Source organism: Sorex araneus, chromosome 8, assembly GCF_027595985.1.
Source record: "Sorex araneus isolate mSorAra2 chromosome 8, mSorAra2.pri, whole genome shotgun sequence".
Lineage (NCBI taxonomy): Eukaryota > Metazoa > Chordata > Mammalia > Eulipotyphla > Soricidae > Sorex > Sorex araneus.
In genome coordinates this window covers 54127269-54147099 of record NC_073309.1, presented here as the reverse complement: position 1 = coordinate 54147099, position 19831 = coordinate 54127269, and the positions used below count along the sequence as shown (strand labels likewise).

Below are 19831 nucleotides of genomic sequence, written 5' to 3'. Positions count from 1 at the left end.
TGGAAGCAATGGGTCAAACACCCCTGTACCATACTACTCCCTGGCACCCGTTTTCATTTTAATATTTTTGTCATTTGTATATCCTTAATATTTTTCTCTATCAAGTGATACAGTCTGATTAAGTCTTCAGGAAAAAAATCTCCTAAAAAAGACTTCATGATTCATATTCCGGATTGATCTGAGTGGGGGGAGACAGTGCTAAATTGTTCTAACATTAGTTTCCTTTTATTCCCATGACAAGGCGTCCTGCCTCCTGTTCTTTGTGCTGGTACATGAATACTTAACCCGGTCAACAGCATTTTATCTCATATAATCTTTTTGCCTCGTGTAGTCCTTGGGAACTGCACAAGAGCACAGAATCCACCTTATTGTTGGTGTCAGGTGTCATTAATGAGCCTTCCAGAGTGGAGAACGCATGCTGCCCTCTGCCTGGTAACAGCGTGTGGATGCGAATCCCCTTCAGGGAGGTCCGTGGGAGTAGGAGTCGCCACTCGTGGGAGCACTGGGGCACTTCTCTCTTCTCTGCCACTACCTGTCCCTTTCGTGTGCTGGAGGCTGGCAAGGACCGTCCACCCGATTCTCAGGCACTATAACTGATGCTATCCAACTCTTAGGCCATTCTCTCAAAAGGAGTCCCGTAAGTCAATGCGACTTTTGGCTGACACGCCCCTCAGTGGTTTGGGATGTGACCCTGTGTGTATTCAGAGTGAGCATCGTGACCTCCTCTTGAGTATCGTCCAGGCCATTACCGTCCTCCCCAGGGACTCCTGCTGGAAGGAGCTGAAAGTCAAAGCCTCCCACTGCGTCACGAGCTCTGTTTCCCCCTGCTGGATCCTCTCTGTGTGTTAATCTCATTTCTCCTGTGACATTTTGTATGTATGCGTGTATGTACCTAACACGCGGAGCATGAGAAACATCACAAGTGAAAGAGATTGGGGGCACCTGTCACGCGGCCTACATTGAGGACGCTGATGGCCCTGTATACTCGGCATTAATTGTATTCCATGAAGTGTCTTTTTCTGTGTTCAGTTTGGGCCAGTGGCTCCATTTTCTTGCTCTACCAATACAAGCAAAGAGTCCAACACCTTCACAGAATACTGTTGCCTGTAGACCCTCAGCTGAGCCCAGAACCACCCACAGAATCCTGGTCCTGGTGAGCTCCTCCGTGTGTTCCCACACACTCTCCTCCTGTGTGTCTTTATTTAACGATGAGAACGGGATGACTCTTTTATACCACAAACATTCTTTTGTCTCCCGGCTGTGAGGCCCTTTCTGCAGGAGACGACACCTGCACCCAGGCTGTCCTTCGCCATCGTGATACACAGGAAACCCCATGGTCATAAGCCCAAATAGTTAAAAATATACGTTTCTGGATATTCAGTTCTAAGACATACTCAGTTGTTGCCTCAAGCATATTGCTTTAGTCAAACATACTGCTTATGAGAACGTCATCACTGTGAATTATAGTCACTCGCAGCTGAACCTCCGGTGCAGGTCCCCACTCCCACCACGTCACTAGTGTCCACTTCCCTCCACCTCTGTCCCCCTTCTGCTTCGGCGCCCAGCTGGCCTGTATGACGCTTTCCTCTTCCCTCCTGGGCATGGGGCTCACAGCATACTTACTGACAGGAGGTCCGGCACGGCCCTGTGCCTCCTTTTAGCACACAGTCTCTGAGCAGACTGGCCACTTCCCTCTTACTGTCAGAGCCCAGCCTCCCACCTGCATCTCTCATCTGACTGACCAAGATGAGTAAGGCAGAGGCCCAGGGCCTCACTGAGCTCCCCCCACACACACACCAACCCCTCCACCCTATTCCCCAGCAGCTGCACTGGCTCTCTTGTGATCAGCCAGGATGCAAGGTGGAACCACCGTCCACACACTGCTGGCCAGACCTAGTCCAGCCACACACCAGATCCCCAGGGACACTGGGAAATGCTCCCATCAGGCCACAAGGGCCCAGCTCAGACTCACTGCACTGCTGTCTCAGGAGACAGCACATGCCTGGCACAAGGTGGCAGCAGCTGCCCCAGCTCCAATCTCAGGAACCGCTGGCTGTGGCCCTAGTGCCCCATCTGCCCCCCACCCCTCAAAACACACTTTCCAAATGAAGATGGCTGTACAGAACAGCAGGCAGATACCGAGGGCCGGCAGGCGCGTTCAGCCCCCGCAGTCCCGTGAGCCCAGGCTCCCGCGGGACACACGGCGTCCAGGGTGTCCTCTGAGCAGCCGTCCTGGCCCGTCACCCACTGTGCGTGAGTGAACTCACTCGGTCTTCACAGCGGCCTCCGAGCAGAGTAGCCCGGCTGGGCCATGGCTGGACATCGATGGAGCAGGGCTTGGTCCAGCTGGACCTGATGCCCAGGGAGCCCCCTGGCCCCGGGAGAACTCTCCCCCGGAGTGAATCCACAGGACGAGGCACCCAGGGACCAGCTCCTTCTAGACCTTTATTTCTCTGAGAAAAGAGGGATGTGGAGGAATAACATAAAAACGGCACAGTCAACACAAAAATACCACTGAGGGGGGTGGGGAGGTGACAGGGAGAGGGGCCCCTACAGCCGCAGGCTGAGTGCTGGCATCCTCTGATGCAGATGCCCTGGGCCTCGGCCAGGGAGGAAGAACCGTGCTGGGGTGGGGCCTGGGTCAGACCATGCACAGGAAGCGGCAGCCCCGCACCGTCTCCCGCGAAGGGCCCGGGGAAGGGCGGGCACCAGAGGCCGGCGCTGGCTCCTCTTCCAGCATCAGGCGAGGGACAGAACTGGGGGATGGGACAAGCCGTCAGAAGGGTGTTCCTGCTCCTCCGGCACCCGCCGCCCACCGCCCACCGCCCGCCACCTTGGCGCTCACCCGTCAGAGCCTCCTGAGCGAAGTACTTGACGTCCACATCCTGGTCCTGGGTCAGCTTCTCCAGGATGGGCTTCACCTCGCTTTGCAGGGTGCTGGGGGGAGGGGAGGCCAGGGCGAGTGAGGCTGAGCTGGGCAGACCCCGATGCTCAGAAGCCAGGACAGATTTGGCAGGGCACAGGACACGCCAAATGGTTTAGGAAAGTGGGTTCAGCCTCCCAGAAACCACAAGTCTCAGCTCAGCACAGGGACGCCGAACATTCTCTGAGGCCAACCGTGCAGGGCATGTGGGCGCATGGCACCCCAGGTCATCAGCTGCCCCCACCAGGGCCTGGACTCGGTGAAGACACAGACGGAACGGATCTTAAGTCACACTGCTCGAGAAAGTAAGGGCTGGGTTCCAGATACCCCCATAAAGCCAATCAGAGTCTGGTTTCTCCTGCGCAGAGACCGTCTCTGCTGCACACGCACCCACAAGCACGGGCCTAAGTGCAGCTGATGGGCAGCGCCCAAATGTCAGATACGGCCCCACTCGGCTGCCCTCACCCAAGCAACCCCCGGCAAGAGCCCCCCAGGGGGAGGAGAGTGGCCCTCTGCGCGGGGCTGTTTCCAGACAGACACTGAGGGATATACGAGGGCAGCCCCCGGCCTGCCCGCCCTGTCCTCACTCCAAGATAAATCTCACCAACTTCTAAACAAGGGCTAGAATGGCAGGGCTGTGGGGAGAGCTGAGTGCGGTCCTCACCGTGTCATACACCCCCCCAAGCTCTGCCCAGAGTCCAAGAGCAGTATCTGAACACTGCTGAGTGTGGCCCAAAAACCAAAAATAAAAATTTATTTAAACTGCAGGGTACATCTTCCAGAGTCTGCATCAAGACATGGGCTCAATAGAGCACAACTCTCTACACCCACCCATCCTCCCTCCCTCCCTCTACACACACACACACACACACACACACACACACACACACACACACACACACACTCTGAACAAACAGCAAGTCATCTGCTCTGTGCACTTGTTTGCTGGGTTTAGGGCCAGCGCAGTACCAGGGGCCACACGGTGCTTGGCAGCTGAACCCATGGGGACGTGCTGGCTTCCCTGCTGTGGCTCAGGTGAACAAGCCCACCGTGAACCTACTTTCGACACAACTACTCAACAGCCTCGGCTCTGTGGGGGGTGCGCTCACGGATGGTGCCCACCTGGCGGATGGCTTCTCCCACATTTGAGGAGGGAACTGTGTTTGCTCGTCCCAGTCTTCTCTGCCACGTGAACTGTGTAGCTGCCCTACCAAACTACCCCCGACTGTGCCAGTGAGTGAGTCACGCTTATCTCTGGAGGTGTTTCCCGAGGGTGCACCCTGCCACAGGCTCTTGACATCTCTGCAAGCACCCGCACGAGTCTCAATCTGCTCCCGACTTTCCAGGGCATCCCTTGTCCCACTGAGGGGCACCTAGGTGCCCTGGCTAAGTCCTGAGTCAGCTAAACTGCCGACCCCCACACCCCGCCTCAGCCCTGCCACAGCTTGATTCCTGAGATCCTGTCTCCTGGCGAGGCCTTCATCATCTTCAGAGGCAGCTCACCCACCTTCGGGAGCTGGCTGACCATCTGTGCTACCGGAAGTCAGGACAATTTTCTACGTCTTCTTCTAAAATCTTTTTTTTTTCCCCTCCTCTGATGAGACTTTATCTAGTTTGTTTCCACACAGAGATGGTGGGTGTTTCCTCCAGCTGGACATCCCACTCCCCGAGCCACTATGAAAAACACCCACCCCCTACAAGGCTGGCCACATTTTCCAGAATCTATTTCCGGTCTCCATTCTGAGTCCTGGAATTCTGCTGCGCAAACATTTACAGTGTGTCACCCTGAGTCTGCAGCCTTGGCTGGGTCATCTCGGTGTTATCGGATCTCTGCATTTTCACGTCAATTCCAAAGCTGACAGCCATTCTTTTTTTTTTTCCTTTTGGGTCACACCCAGCGATGCTCAGGGGTTATTCCTGGCTCTGCACTCAGGAATTACTCCTGGCAGTGCTTGGGGACCTTTAGGAATGTTGAGGATCGAACCAGGTCAGCCACGTGCAAGGCCGACACCCTACCCACTGTGCGGTGGCCCCTGATAGCCATTCTTCAGGAAGGCACCTGTCCATGCTGAGTGGCCCTGCCCTGAGGAGTCTGGGCTGTCCCACCCGGAAGCACCACAGTTAAGTCTCTCAGTTCACATGGTTCCGATTCTCACTGGGGGGGCCAATGTTCAGTAACTGACTCCTGAGATGGGGTTTCAGGCGCCTGATAAGCCAGACCCATGATCGGATGCATGTTTTATAACCCTGCCCCAGGCTCAGGAGTGTCCATGCTCACGGCCACATGGACTCACTCTCCGAGGACATCGCAGGGACCAGACAGGCCAAAGGTATCCCAAGGCAAGAGCAGTGCCGAGCCCCGGCAGGGCACTCCCTCTGCCTTCCAAGGCCCAGCCCCAGGCAGGCTCACCTGCTGTCCAGGATGGGCCCAATCTTCTGCAGGGATTTGGCCACGTTGAAACGGACATTGGCGACAGGATCTCCGGCCATTCTCAGGACTGTGGGCAGCATGTGTTTGGTGGTGATGTCCTGTCCACAGACCTCAGACAGCACCTGGACAGTGGGCAATAGCAGGAGCACAAGATGATCACAGGGAGCTATCTCCCTGGCCCCACTGTCCACCCAGAGCCCAAAGAACCGGCCCCCTCAAGCCCAAGTGTCCCCTCCTGGGAGCCCCTGCTCCTCACATGTCTTCCTGCCCCACAGTGCCCAGTTGAGACTGACTGGACCCACCACCCCAGGCACGGCTCTCCCCCGAATCCGGGAGCTCCAAAGCACCACTCTGCACAGAATCATGTGACTTCTCACATCTCTCTCCCACTGTCAGGTTCTGGGGCACTTGTGAGGGGGCAGGCGGGCGCATTTCTAGAGAGCAGACTCACCCGAGCTCTGTGCAGTGGCCCCGCCACACCTCCTCCCAGCGGAACGAGGCCTGGCGCCCCCCCACCCCCGCCGTGCTTCCGGAAGCCCCGAACCCGGGCCTACAACCCCCTGGGCCCCCTCCTGGCACCCCGGATCATCTGGGGCCACAGCCTGAGGGGCTCAGACTGATACTGGCTGTGCTCGGGGATGAAGCCGGGGCAGTGAGAGGTCACCCCCCAGGCCGGGCAGGTGGCTCACATTGATGCAGAAGAGCGTCGTCATGCGGTGCAGGTAGTTGGGGTCCCCGGACATGGCCAGGACCTTGGGGATGATCGTGGCGTGGGCCCACTCCTTCCCGAACTTCTCCACCAGCTTCTTCAGGTTGCTAGTGGCGGCCTCGCGGATGGCATAGACTGTGGGGGCAGGGACGCATGCCAAGGCCTGGCAAGGGGTCCCCCCTGCAGCACACCCACAGCTCCCCCACACCCGGAAGTAAAGTGATGTGCCCAGGAAAGGACTTGAGGGAGACAATGAGTGATTCCCACAGGGGCCGCCCCCAGGGTGCCCACTCGGGGCAGCCAACTCCACCTGTCCAGGCACTCACCATGGTCCACGAGCCAGGCCATGCACAGCGAGTTCAGCTTCTCATCGAAGAATTCCACGCCCTGCGGGGCCCAGAGGGGCGGTCAGGGCAGCTGACTGCGTGAGGTGGCTCTGAGCCCCCTCCCCCAGGGCCCGCCAGCCCACGCACCAGCTGCCCGGCTAGCAGGGGCATGTACTCGATGATGGCCAGTCGCACGCGCCACTTGGCGTCCTCAGCCAGCTCCACGATGGCAGGCAGCAGCGACTGCGACAGCTGCCGGATGCCGATCACCTCGTTGACACAGTCCAGGTTGGAGATGATGTTGAGCCGCACCTCAGGGCACTGCAGAGAGCGGGGGATGGGGGGGGAGCTCAGAGTGGCCCTGGGGCAGGGGGACACCCGCCAGCCTCCAGAGACGGTTGGAGCCAGCCCGGACTTCTCGCCACCCCCACCCCCAGGCACCCTGAGGGGTACCCTGTGCCTCCAGAGCTTCCGCCCCCAGAAGGCGCCAGCACACACAGCTGGGAAGAGAGGAAGCAATGTGGGAAGCCGACGCAGGCAGGCTACAGGCCCACACGCCCCACGACACCCCTCACGAGAAGCACACTCGAGAAAGGCTCGTGAACAGAGTTCATCAGGGCCCCACCGGGGAGCAGACCTCCGGATGGCAGGAAGTTGTGGGGGTTGCAGAGAGGGGAGATGAGTCTGTGACCCCCATAAGCTGATGGGCAATAAAGGGTTGGACTAGTCCTGTCTCCAGTGTCCGAACTTGGCACGTCCCAAAGGACTGTCCCATTGCAAGTCCCCAGGATTACCCTCTCGTCAGTGTCTCTGAGGTTGAAGAGATAGCACTGTCTCTTATCTCTGGAGAGAGACTGTCGCCCAACGCCTGGTCAGCATCACCCTGTTCCATGAGTCCCCAACTGCACGGACATAGGTGACACTGGCAGGTGCCTTCTTGGGGTTCTGGTTTTTAACATGGGCCCTTCTAAATCCAGCCTTATCCCCCCGCTTCATGCTGATGGTCTGGGGATGCTGAGGCCACAGCAGCCCATGGGCAGGACTGAAGCCACTGTCCTCGGGGACCACCGGGTCTGGACATTGGTGCACAGGGAAGAATGCCAGGAGGCTGGGGCCGGGGTACCCGGGACTGCTCAGGGCTGCCCCATGGCTGGGTTCGGTAGCCGAGGATCCAAACTCACTGTCTGGTCTGCCCAGGGCCTCTGTGATGGCAGAAGGGCGGGATCTGCCGGCCCAGTCAGTGAGCGGTGGCCATGCAGCCCGCGGGGACTAGCCGCTGCCCACCCTCACCTCGTCCTTCAGCTGAGCCAGGAACAGGGGCAGGAGGTGCTCAACGGTGTTGTCCTTGCCCAGGATGGGGGAGAGGCCCATGATGACGGAAGCCAGCGCCGACTTCACGTGCTGATTGGCGTCCGACACCAGCTCCTGGGGACGAGAGGAGGGCGTCACCAGCCGGACCCCGAGGAGCGCCCCCAACCGTCCTCCAGAGTGCAGCGGGCTCAGGCCTGCCCTGCGCTTCCACCAACCCAATACCTTGATGCAGGGTAAGATCTGGGTCATGATCACGTTCTCCCGGCAGTCCGTGGAGAGATTTTCACAGAATTCTGCGGCAGGGACAGACAGAAGGTAAGCCCACTGCCCAGTGTCGGGCCCCAGCCCCCACTCGCTCTGCCCCACTCGCCAGCACCGACCTTTGACCTTGTGGGAGGCTGCGGCCCTCACCTCGGCCTCACAGTCCTTCATCAGGTTCTGGAAGGCGGGGACCAGGTCCGTCTTGGTGATCTCGGGTCCCACTGCTTTCTGGAGCTGTAGACAGGTAAGGTGGGGGTGAGAGGCCACAGGCTCAGATGACACCTAATGCAGGTCAGCAGCTTTTGAAGCCTGAGACTCAGTTTCCTCACTGGACGGAAAGAACTGGGTGGGCTTCTGTGGGGCCCCACGTGTGACTCTGTGGTCACTACTCTCACTTGCAACAGTATCAGTCCAGAGCCTCTGAAGACCCAGAAGCCAACCAGAAGGTCTAGCTGCAGAATCTGCCACAGACGCCACAGGGGCTGGCACTGGCCTTGCATGGCCCACCCCAGTTCCATCCATGGACCAAATAGGGTCCCTGAGCACCACCAGGAGTGAGCCCCGAGCAGAGCCAGAAGCTGTCCTGAGCATCGCGACCTTCCCCACCCACCTGGTCTGCTCTCCTGCAGCCCCTCCCACTGGTCTGCCCACCTGCTGGCTGACCTATTGGCCCCTCCCACTGACCTGCCAGTCACTCCCACTGTCCCCCACTGCCCCCCACTGCCCCTGCAGAGCGGCACATGCTGCCCTTGTGTAGTCAGCCCCTGCCCCAGCTCCTGGCCACCTAGCTCTGTGTTTGGTGCTTCTGTGCTTGGTGCTCTGTCACGAGTCCCCACTTACCTTCGGTGCCCCTCTGACTAGTTAAACTTTCAGGCTGTTCTTGACCGACCTGTGTCCTTTTTCCTATCCCTAATCTCATCTCCCCTTCCCTCCAGGACCCCAGAACGTTACTAGAGCCCTAAATCTCCAAGCCCCTAAGTAGGGGATGGAGGTGAAAGGAAACCCTCAGGGTGGCCCTAACCCACAGAGGGGCGCCCGGAGCGGCCAGCTGAGAGACTGACCTGGCCCCAGTGGGCACAGGCAGGCAGCTCCACCCACACACCTGGCCCCACCCGCCCCCTCTGCAAAGACAAGTCCAGCAGGATGGGGAGTGCCAGGTCCCCCCACTCTTCTCTCTCTCCAGCTCTGCCACATGGCCTCGGACCCCTTTTCAACACACCACAATTCCACCTGGTTGGCCGAAATGAGGCCCCGCCAGACTACCCCAGTCCTGGAGCCAGTCTGCAGGGTGGCCCCCGGCCGTGAGCCCAAGGGTCCCAGGGCCCCCACCTCCGTGAACTTGTCAGCCACCATGTAGCGGACACGCCACGACTTGTCCTCAGCCGCCTGTCGCAGGGTGGGCATCACCAGGGCCTCCAGGTCCTCCTGGGGCAGCAGCTGGGCGATGTTCACGCACGCCTCCACTGCCAGCAGCCGCACCGAGTCCTGGGGGGAGAAGGGCCCTTCAGCCTGCGAGCTGGCGGGCAGGGCGAGGCGGGCGGGCACCACCCACCCGGGGAGAGGCCCGTCGGCCACCAGCCTGCGAGCCCCGGGCTCCCCCCACCTGCTCGTCTGAGGCCAGGTTGGAGAACATGGGTATGATCTCGCTCTTGACGTTGTCCAGCTCCAGCACCTTGGCGAACTCCCCCAGCTTGGACGCTGCGGCCCGCCGCACCATGGGGGTGTCATCTGAGCAGAGGTTCCGGAAGTACCTGGGAATGGGGGTGCTCAGGAGAAACCCCAGCTCACAGGGCGGCAGCAGGGCATAGCCTGCTGGGTCGGCCTGGTCAGGGTGACCTGAGCAAGCAGGCACCCCTTCAATGTTCAGCCAGGATGGAAATTGCAAAGCAGCCCTTAGTCCGGGGCAGGGACACACACCACACACACACACACACACATATACACGCGCACGCAATCACAGGATGAGAAGGCCAGGCCAGGGTTTGGAGATGCAGAGTGGCACTCACTGTCGAAGCTCTGCCTTGACAGCACTGGACACGCGGGGGTAGCAGACAGAGAAGAGGCCGCAGGCCGACGTGCGGGAGGTGAACCAGTCGCCGCCCGCCAGGCGCTTCACCAGAGGCACGAAGTGTGCCTCAAGGTCAGAGGGCGAGTGCTCGTGGGAGATGGCGCGCAGGGACTCCACCGCCTTGTCTCGCACCACCGTCTCCTCCACTGTGGCCAACGACTCCAGGGGCGGCTGGGGCACAGGACCGCCGGTCACCACGGGCACCGGGAAGTCCGGCACTCGGGCCCACCACCATCCAGGGCACACCCCCAAGAACTCCGCAGCAGGGTCTAGGGGGCTTCCGTGGGGGCCTCTCCTATGCTGACGGCCTCCCAGGGCCTGCCACGGTGCCCTCAATCAGCGGCCGAGACAGGCTCAAAGGGCCTCTTTTTACAGAAGGACGAAGGGGCAGGAAGGACATGGCACAGGACCACAGACAACCCAAGCCCAAGCACTGCCGGGTGCACGGCTGGTACACGTCTCACTGGATCCGATGCTGTCCCAGACCGGGATCAAAGCGAGTCCTCATCTGCCCTTGAAGAGCCCCCGATCACCGAGACTCCCCCCGCCCCTGCGTGGCCAGGCCTGCCCCACTTACCAGCAGGCAGTGCACGTACTCGGGGCCTCCCACCAGAGCTGTGAAGGTGCCCAGCTGCTCCGCCAGGGCGAGGAGCACTTCATCCTCATCATAGATGGTGTCTGCCGACAGGAAGGTGTCAGTCCCACATGGCAGAGTCCCCCAGGCACCCCGTCTCAGGGCACACAGCCTGCACCCCACTCTCCCAGGGGCCCCAAGCTCAAGGCACGGCCTACACCCCACTCCCCCACACTCTCAGCCTCCTTCCATCCCTGGAGTGGGCAGAGCTGTCAGGCAGGGCCTACTCCCACTTCTGTCCTGGATGACGTGGTGCTCACCACCCTCCCCCGCCCAGCAAAACCCTGGCACTGCTCTCAGCAGGGAGCAGCTCCTCTCTTGGGCCTGGAAAAATGTCCATCTTGAGCCTCAGCCTGTGAGCCTTCCATGGTGCCAGGTAACAGGCAGGCCGGGCTCAGTCTGGGCTCAAGCCTCCTCCGTAGGGACCTAAAAATGGGGTAAGCATCCGAGTCCAGAACTGGCCCTCTTGGACACCCAGTGCCAGCACAGGGAGCTCCCAGGCAGAAGGGGTGATGGCTCCTTGCCACCTTGGGAGGGAGCGTGGCAGCACTCTTGCAGCCAGAGACTACCTTTCGCAGGATGCCTGCAGCTGGCTGGACAATATGCCGTGAGAGGCACGCATCCCTCTCCTGAATCTGGGTCAGAACTATGCCCCATCACCCTCACCACAGTGGGGAGAGGCTCAAACTCAGCTCATGCCACAATACAATTCACTTTGCCTCTTTGCTTCTCTGAGTCCCAATCACGGTACCAGGGCTGTTCTCGCTTCCAGAGCCCTCTTGGGCCCACAGCAACAGATCACTCTGTGACGGGCTCAGCATGGTGGGCATGAGCTCGTGCTTCTTCCTCCCAAGCCCGGCCTGCCCACTGTGGCACCACCTGCCTGCTCCAGCCTCAGCAGCTCCCACCACCCTCCCTGTCTCCTCTCTGAGCAACTCAGAGCTCGTGCGGACCCGCAGTCCTGACTCCCCCACTCACTCTTCAGTCCCGACTCCTCGGTCTGCGAGTCACACCCGAGAACAGTCACGCCCATCCCATTTCTGCAGGGTCCCCATGCTCCCCGCTCTTCCCGTGACCCCGCCCCCTGGCCCGGACCTGCCCTCCTCCCTCCCACACCTGGCAGGAGAGCCACGGCTCTCCTCACTGGCCCTCCCACTCCCACCCTCACCTTCACCCCCTCGTCTCCAGCCTGACCCCGAGAGGCCCGTGGGAAGCAACCGCCCCCCACAGTTCCTCTGTGAGACTTGGGGTCAGGTCCAGGCAGCGCATGCCCCAATGCTCTCGAGAGCAGAGCCAGCTGCTCCCCAGCCTGACCCCCCCACAGGCCACTTCCCTTCCAGGGCAGCCGACGCTGTGACCTGCTGACCAGGCCGCTGCTCCTTAGCAGTCGGAGGGCCCGGCTGAAATGAGCCGGAGTGTTTCTTCATCAGAGTCATCCTCCCTCGTGGACTGGCACAGTCACAGCAACCCTGCCTCAGGGCCTGCCACCTCACGGCCCAGCATGGCGACAGCACACCTGGGTCTCTGGGATCCTCCTCGCCAGTGCTCCCCAAAGTGGGGTCTGCAGCTGGCTCACCCAGGAACAGACCCTTGGCCCCAGCGGGCGGCTCTGCCATAACAACACTCCTGCCCCTGCTGCTCCGCCCAGCCCAGCTCAGACGTGCCTCCTGAAGACAGGTCCCCACACCTCTGACGCGCCTTCACAGTAGTGACGACGTGGCTTACATCCTGAAGAGAACACCTCTACATTCCACTCTCCAGGGACAGGGACACCGTGACACAGTAAAGACCCTGGCACTTTACGTGTGATCTGGCTTGCGGATCCTCACAGGAGCCGGGCTGTCCTGGTGACCAGTCCTGCCACTGCCTCCCAAGTCACCCTCCGCCCCTCTCAGCCCCCCGCACCCTCACCACTCCACACCGCAAGCACTTCAGCTCGTCAAGCTTCTTGTCCCCCCCACCCCCACCCCCTAATCTCTCAGCTCCCAGATTCGGTGCAGAGGGAGCCTGGGAGTCTCTCCACAGCACCCCACAGTCACTCGCGCCCTTTCCCGTCCACGCCCAATGCCTGTCACCTCTGTCCCCGCCTTCTAGAGATGCCAGCAGGGACAGGTCACTGGCACCTGTGTGCCACGGGCCACCTGTGCTCCTGTTACTGGTACCACCCCTGCTGCTGCTGCCAGTGAGAGGCCAGTGTGTCCCCTCCCTGTCCCAGGCGCACATGGAAGAGCATCGCGCCCAGTCTCTGCCGGATCCACGAAGGGAAGTCAAGGCAGCAGGAAGAATGCAGGGCACAGAGCCCCACCGCTGACCCGCCGTCCCATCAGGCACATCCCGTACTGAGCTTCTGCTCTGAGTGCTCCAGCGGGTCCTCCCTGCGTGCTCCCAGTGGGGCCTCTAAGAACGCATGTGTGCTGAGCCAGACTCCGCGGTGGGGCCATGGGCACAGCCTGGCGCCCGGGGCCACGCGGCAAGCACTACTGCAGACAGGAAGGCTGTCCCAAGGATGGCTCCCGGGGCCTGCTCCATCTCATGGGCACAGTGAATCCGGCGACGCACAGAGATGCAGCGGCCGAGCCCCAGGGTCCCCTTCCCGGCCAGGCAGCCTGCCGTGCCCAGCAGCTCCGGAGCCCCCATTACCTGTGAGGAAGGGCAGGAGCTCGCTGCGGGTCCGCTCGACCCCCAGGGCCAGGGCAATGGTGGACAGCTTCTTGATGCTGTTGAGACGCAGCTGCAGAGATGGCAAACAGAAGGTGAGGGGTCAGCAAGTTCAGGTCCAGGGGTGTGGAAGCACTGACTACCTCCTAGCGGTCTTTAGTGGGCGGCCTTACCAAGCATCTCCCGGGCTGTCACTCTGGCCAAGAGTGGCTCCCACTTCCCCACACCGACTCTTCCCTTGTCACCTACATGAGCCCCTCCCCCAGCCCCGTCCCTCCCCATCTCCTGCATGCAGGACCGAGCGGGCTGCAGCTATGTCTGGGAGCCTGGGAAGCGGAAGCCCCCACTGCCAGGAGGAAAAGTTTTGGGGAACGAGAAGCTCTGAAAGGGCCCTGGGGGGCCTCATCTGGGCCAACCCCGGCACCCACACATACACAAAGGGCCTCAGGTGTGGTGGGCATCTGGCCTCTGACTCCATCCTCCGAGACCCTCCCTGGCCGGCCACCAGGAAGCACAGGCCCCTTCTCTCGGACTCTCTCAGACTTGGCACGCTGTGCTCTGGAGATCCTATTTCAGGTCTTCCCCGCCCTGCATGCTGCCTCCAGGAGGCCCAGAGGCCCGCATGGTGCTCCTGCATCGTGTTCCCTGTCATCCACCTGGGCCTGCAGCCCCACCCCACGTGACTGGGAGACTGAGTCACTGTCACAACCCACAGACCCTCCCAGCTCCCACCTGTTTCTGCGGGACCCCACTCTGGGCCTGAAGGGGGAGATGGGAGACACTGGCCTAGCTGAGAGCACTCTTCTCCAGGACACACAGGACACAGGCTGGGCCCCAAAACACATCTCCCCAAAATCAAGCAGACAGGAAGAGATCCACAACCATCTTGGACCATGATGTCTTGAAAATGAAAATTAATCACAAATAGAAACCGCGAAATGATTCCGACAATGAAATAAGTAAACAGAACCAGTAATTTTCTGAGTCAAAACAAACTGAGTCTCCAACCTAGACTGACATTGTAGAACTGATTTTATGCTTAAAAAAAAAAAAAAACTAAGATCTATAAAGCAAACAAAGCTAACAAGGCCAAGAAAAAAACACAGTGGGGAGGGCACTAGCCTGGCATACGGCTGACCCACTTTTGATAGCCAGCACCCTAAACAGTCTCCCAAGCCTAACACAAATAACCCATGAGCACAGAGCCAGGAGTAAACCTTGAGCACCGCCAAGTATGGCCCAAAACAAGAACGAAAAAAAGCCCCCACAACAAAAAAATCCAACAATCCGATCCCCACATGGAGAGATGAACAGATATTTCCCCAAAGATACAGTCGGATGGCCAAGAGGCATATGAAAAAATGCTCATCTCACTCATGATTAGGGAAATGCAAAACAAGATAACACTGAGTCTTATCGGTTCAGAACCATGGAGAATGGCTCAGATCCAAAAGTCTGGAAACAGCCAGTGCTGGAGGGGCTGCTGAGCAAAGGGGCCCTCACCCACTGGTGGGGATGGAATCTGGTACAGTTCTATAGAAAATGAAAGATCTCTAAAAATTAGAAACGAAATCCCATCGATGCAGTGATCCCACTTCTTGGCACCTACCCCCAAACACAAAAACCCAGATGTGAAAGGTTACATGCACACCTATGCTGATTGCCGAACTTGGTACAATAGGCAAGATCTGGACACAATCCAAATGCCCAATGAGACGAAGAAGCTGTGAGATATATACACAATGGAGTACTACGGAGCTCTAAAAAAGAACTAAATCATGCAATTTGCATTGCATAAATGGAACTAGCAAATCTTATGCTGAATGAAGCTGGAAGGAAAGCTACAGATCTTAGGATATACAGTGACTTAAAGATATACAGTGAGGAAGCAACAAAGAGCAAAGTCAACACGATGGGAGAACAGATGCACAAAACTGAGTTGGAGTTTGACTCTGGGGCCCGGGAGAGGCAGTGGGCACCCTGGTGGTGAGTGTGGTGTGGGAATTGTGTGCCTAAGAGACCATTACTTCAATTAAAATAAATTTTCGAAGTTTGCAAAATTGCTCTAGCCTGCTATAAGCCTATAAGCCGAACACACTGGATTTTATTCACTATTTTGTTCATCTACCAATAATAGATACTTCATTTTTTTTGGATGGGGGATGGGACAAGGGAAGGTCAGTGGTGGAGAGCCAGGGGGGGGAACGGGGGGGATGGGAAGGGAGGAAGGGAGGGGCAGTGATGGAGGGGCAGTGATAGGGGGGAAAGGGAGAATCATCGGTGGAAGGCCAGCGGCAGGGGGACAAGGGAGGGTCAGCGGTGGAGGGTCCCGGGCACTGTGGCGGTGGTACTGAGGTGCAGAAGCATCAGTTCTGTAATTCCATAACCCTACAGCAGCCCCGCAACCTCCTGGCTGGGGGGTGGGGGTGGGGGCTCACAATCAGCCCGGCTCAGCCCGGCCCGAATCTTACAGAAAACCGGGCCGACCGGAGGGGACGGGATTTGCACAAGGTCACCACGCGCGGGCCTCGCTGTCCCCTAAGCGGGAGAAATCGGGGAGCAGTGCCCCTGGCCGCGGTGTCCGCGGGCGGAGCCGGAATCAGCTGTCCCGGACCCCGAACTGACCCGGCAGCCCTCACACGCCCCTCGGCCATTGACGGCGAATTTGCAAAGTGACCGCCTCTGCTCCCCACCCGGGCAGAGGACCCGAGCCGGGGGCGGGGGGAGGGGGGTCACCAGGCTGCAGGCCCCTGCGGCCCCTCCCCGCAAGGAAGAGGGCACCGGCTTGCCCACCGCGCCGGCTCCATTCCGGGCAGCCGCCAATCACCCGCCGGCCCCATTCGGCCGCTGCGCCCCCAACCCACTCCCGGTTGGCGGCGCCCGGGGCCACCGCGCGCGCCGGGCCCGGCCCGGGACCCTCCGAATTCGCACTCGCTCCCACCCCTTCCCGGGCCCACAGCCAATGGGGACAGCCGTCTCATCGAGGTCGGCGAGCCGAACGGATGAAAGCTGAACACTGATTGGCCGTCGCCGCCTTCCGCCACTCCCCGCGAGCTCGGAGCCTTAGCGAGGGCCGCCCGCACCCACGGGGGTCCTTCCCATCTCCTCAAGTCCCCCAGCGCCTCCGGACCTGAACGTCCTCGTTGCGGAGCTCGTCTATGAGCACCGCGATGGGGTAGAGGGAGTCGTCGCCATCGGCCGCCGCCATCTTGGCTCCGTCCCGTTCCTGTCAGGCTGCGGCCAGCGCCGTGTTGAAACGGGGCAGGGAGGGGCAGGGCGGGGAGGAGGAGGCAAGAAAGAGTGGGGCCGCCCGAACCGCTTCACAGGGGCTGCCCTGCCGTCATTGGCTGCGCTGCACCGAGGCCGAGCTCGCGTTTCTTTGGTCCAGGCAAATAAAGTACCGCCCACCACCAATGCCATTGGTCGCAAGGTCGAGATTAGTCCTGCTGGAGCCAAGGAAAGGAGGGGGAGGAAACGGAAGTGCTGTATCCTAGCGACCAAGATTGTGCCCGCCTACGTCGCCGCTAGCAACGGCGAGATGAGCAGTTGCTGCTGACCAATGAGGGGCAGGAGTGGGAGGAAACACCGCCTGCCCTTCAGCTAGTCCTGAAGGGAACTTTTGCGCATGCGTAAGGAGGAATGTATGACGTCATGTGAGGCTGGGTGTGCTGCAGGTTGGGCTTGCCAGCAGGCGGGGTAAGAATAACTTTGTGCTGGAGGCTCCCTGATTTTTATCTCATATGCCAAGGCTGGTATTTATTCAAGGCCCCCGTAGGGGTCCGCAGAGATGGTACAGCGAAGAGAGCGTTTACCTTACACGCAACCCGGGTTCCATCCCTGGGACATCCACACAACTGCAACGGCAGTCCAAAATATCAGAGACCTTGTGCATCTGATTCAAGCCCACCTCCCTTTTGATCCTTTAACAGGAAATGTAGAGCCCTTTGAAACATAACGTGTATTTATTACTATTCCTTTTTATTGAGTTCAAGCTGGTTTACAAGGCTATAAGTTGTTTCAGCATAATTTCACACCTCTTCAAAATGCTACCACATCCCACAAACCCTTCATCCTCTTCCTTCTCAGTCCCGGGTCATACCCCGCTACAACCTCAGTGGTGCATCTGAAGCCTTAAGATGTATCTGTATAGCCAAACTAGGAAGGAAGAGTCCGTAGCTGCTTGTTGCTTGAGCGTCGCCGAAGCCAGTTCCAGACCTGCTGGGGCCCAAAGCTGTACCTTCATCTTTTCCTCTAGCTGGCTAGGATTCCACTGCAGGTACAGCGCAACATTACCCTCACTCTCTTAGAGCATTTTGCTTCTCTCCTGCCTCACGTTGACCCCAGTAAATAATGCTAAGATGAGCCATGTGGGTAGATTAGTGTATTCTTTGGACAGACACCAAGGAATGGAGCTGCTGGCTCATAACATAGTTCTAGTTAGCTTGTTTATTTGCTTTTGCTTTTAGGCCACACCTGGTCAGGGCTAATTCCTGGCTATGTTGCTCAGTGATGATTCCTGCGGGGTCCCCAGGACCTTATGGGGTTTTGAGTTTGAGCCAGGTCAGATGCTTTTAAGGCAAGTGCCACACCCATGTGCTGTGGTTCTGGCCCCTCGTTTCACACTGTCCTCCATAGAGATGAGGCCAGTTTATGCTTCCACAAACATACCATTCCCTCCACTCTGTGTCCCCACCAGCATTTGTTGTTTCTGGCCTTCATTTGATCTGCTGTAGTTGTTTCATTTCTGGGACATGGCAAGCAGTATTGAGGTCTTGTTCTAGGTTCTATGCTCAGGGAATACTCCCCGCAGGACTCCAGATATCAAACGGATTGACAGAGATTGAACCCAGGTGGGCCTCAAGCAAGGCAAACACTCTAGCAGCTATATGACCTCTCTAGCCTGACCCATCTCTGGTCTTTTCAATGTAGGTTTGAAGTTATATCTTGCTGTCATTTTGACTTGCATTCTCCTGATAATCAATGATAAGGACCAGTTGTATGTTGGTTGAAGTGTCTGTTCAATTTGTGACCTCCCTTCACTCTTGGCAGGAAAGTGTGTTTGTTGAATTTTTGAGCACTTCACACCTTAGCAAACACACTGTTGCCCACATTGGACCTGAGAGCAAGTCACAGCCAATTGTCAGATCTCGCCACATGACCCAACCACCACGGTTCTCTCGAGTGATTTTCTGAGACCCCTCAGCCATAGTCTACCTTCCTTCACCATCCTCTCTATGATGTAGATGGAGCAAAGGCTCAGGAATATGCAGACACTTTAGGAATGGGTGAATGATGCAATGGGGGAAATGTATCTCCCACCACAGCAATATTCGTTTCTCACGGTTGGGACCCTGGCTACCCCCAGTAAAGGTAATGTGACTTGTCAAGAACATGGAGAAGAGGGAACCATATCAGACTAAAGGTAGGAATAAAGTGTTACAATCATTAGAAAAACTTCAAGGGTTATTGAACTTGTTTTTTGGTTCTTTGTTTCTTTGATTTTTAAGAACTACCATGTGATGTTGTAATCCCAAAACTCATAGAGCTGTGTCTCTCTCTTCTCTCATGTGTGTGAATAAAAATGACTACTTCAAGACTTCAAAGCAGCCTTTTGACCAGTGAGTGGATAGGCAGAAGTTGACATATGTGATGCCATCATTAACTAGTTCTGGGGAACTCTCCCTGAGGCACTACATTCTCTCTCTCTCCTCTGAACTAATAACAAGAATTCTGAAAGAGGTGAAATTGCTGTTCTTGGAGAGAAGAAGTTGCTTTCAGAAATCACCAAACACTGAATGAGAAGTCACCACATCAGAATTCTTTTTTTTTTCCTTTTTGGGTCACACCTGGCGATGCTCAGGGGTTACACTTGGCTTTGCACTCAGGAATTACTCCTGGTGGTGCTCAGGGAACCATATGGGATGCTGGGAATCGAACCCGGGTTGGCCGTGTGCAAGGCAAACGCCCTACCCGCTCTGCTATCTCTCCAGCCCACCACATCAGAATTCTTAATGATGGAATTTTCATCAGACCATGGGATGACTTTTGACAATGAATTCTCTGTACTCAGGAGCACATAAGCTCCTTAGCTCTAAACTACTCTGTTTTTTAACCTCTTGTCTCCTACTTTCTTTCCATAGGAAACCAATTTTTTTTCTCATTAGTGAAAAAAATCTTAGCTTTTCCACTTCAACATGTGTACTACAAATTGAGATTCTTTGACCCTGAATTAGAATATATATATTTTTTCTCTCTCATATTTGGTATATAACAGAAACATAGGAAGGGAATAGAAAATGGTCAGAGTGTTGGAACAGAAGATTCTGTCCAGAAAACTAAGCCTAATGGGGTGTGTGGGAGAGCATGTAGGTCTTCCACTTGGGTAGAGGAAAGGGGGATCTCTAGTGAGGGGTTGCTGTTGGAATGATGTATGCATGAAAACATGATTGACACTTTTGGTTGAAATCCTGACACCTCAGTAGAAATGGTTGAATAAAATATATATTTTAA

The 19831-nt window shown here is 57.6% G+C and overlaps 1 protein-coding gene across 1 annotated transcript; it reads right to left on the bottom strand.

Moving 5' to 3' along the window:
• Positions 1–2427: 2427 nt before the first annotated feature.
• Positions 2428–16621, bottom strand: PPP2R1A (protein phosphatase 2 scaffold subunit Aalpha). The gene is made up of 15 exons (XM_004619883.2): positions 16452–16621; positions 13304–13394; positions 10607–10707; positions 9968–10200; positions 9565–9712; positions 9291–9446; positions 8081–8195; positions 7923–7993; positions 7680–7814; positions 6537–6710; positions 6390–6450; positions 6044–6198; positions 5334–5476; positions 2846–2937; positions 2428–2756 (listed from the first exon to the last, which is right to left on the bottom strand). Exons 1-15 carry the CDS (start codon positions 16527–16529, stop codon positions 2740–2742), a joined length of 1770 nt encoding a protein of 589 aa, XP_004619940.1. The 5' UTR covers positions 16530–16621; the 3' UTR covers positions 2428–2739.
• Positions 16622–19831: the final 3210 nt, after the last annotated feature.

Coding starts and splice junctions, on each gene's coding strand:
- PPP2R1A (XM_004619883.2), bottom strand. CDS start 16,529: ATGGCGGCGGCCGATGGCGACGACTCCCTCTACCCCATCGCGGTGCTC. Junction 13,395..16,451: donor TCCGCAACGAGGACGTTCAG/GTCCGGAGGCGC, acceptor CCATCTCTGCAG/CTGCGTCTCAACAGCATCAA. Junction 8,196..9,290: donor TGGCTGACAAGTTCACGGAG/GTGGGGGCCCTG, acceptor ACCTGTCTACAG/CTCCAGAAAGCAGTGGGACC.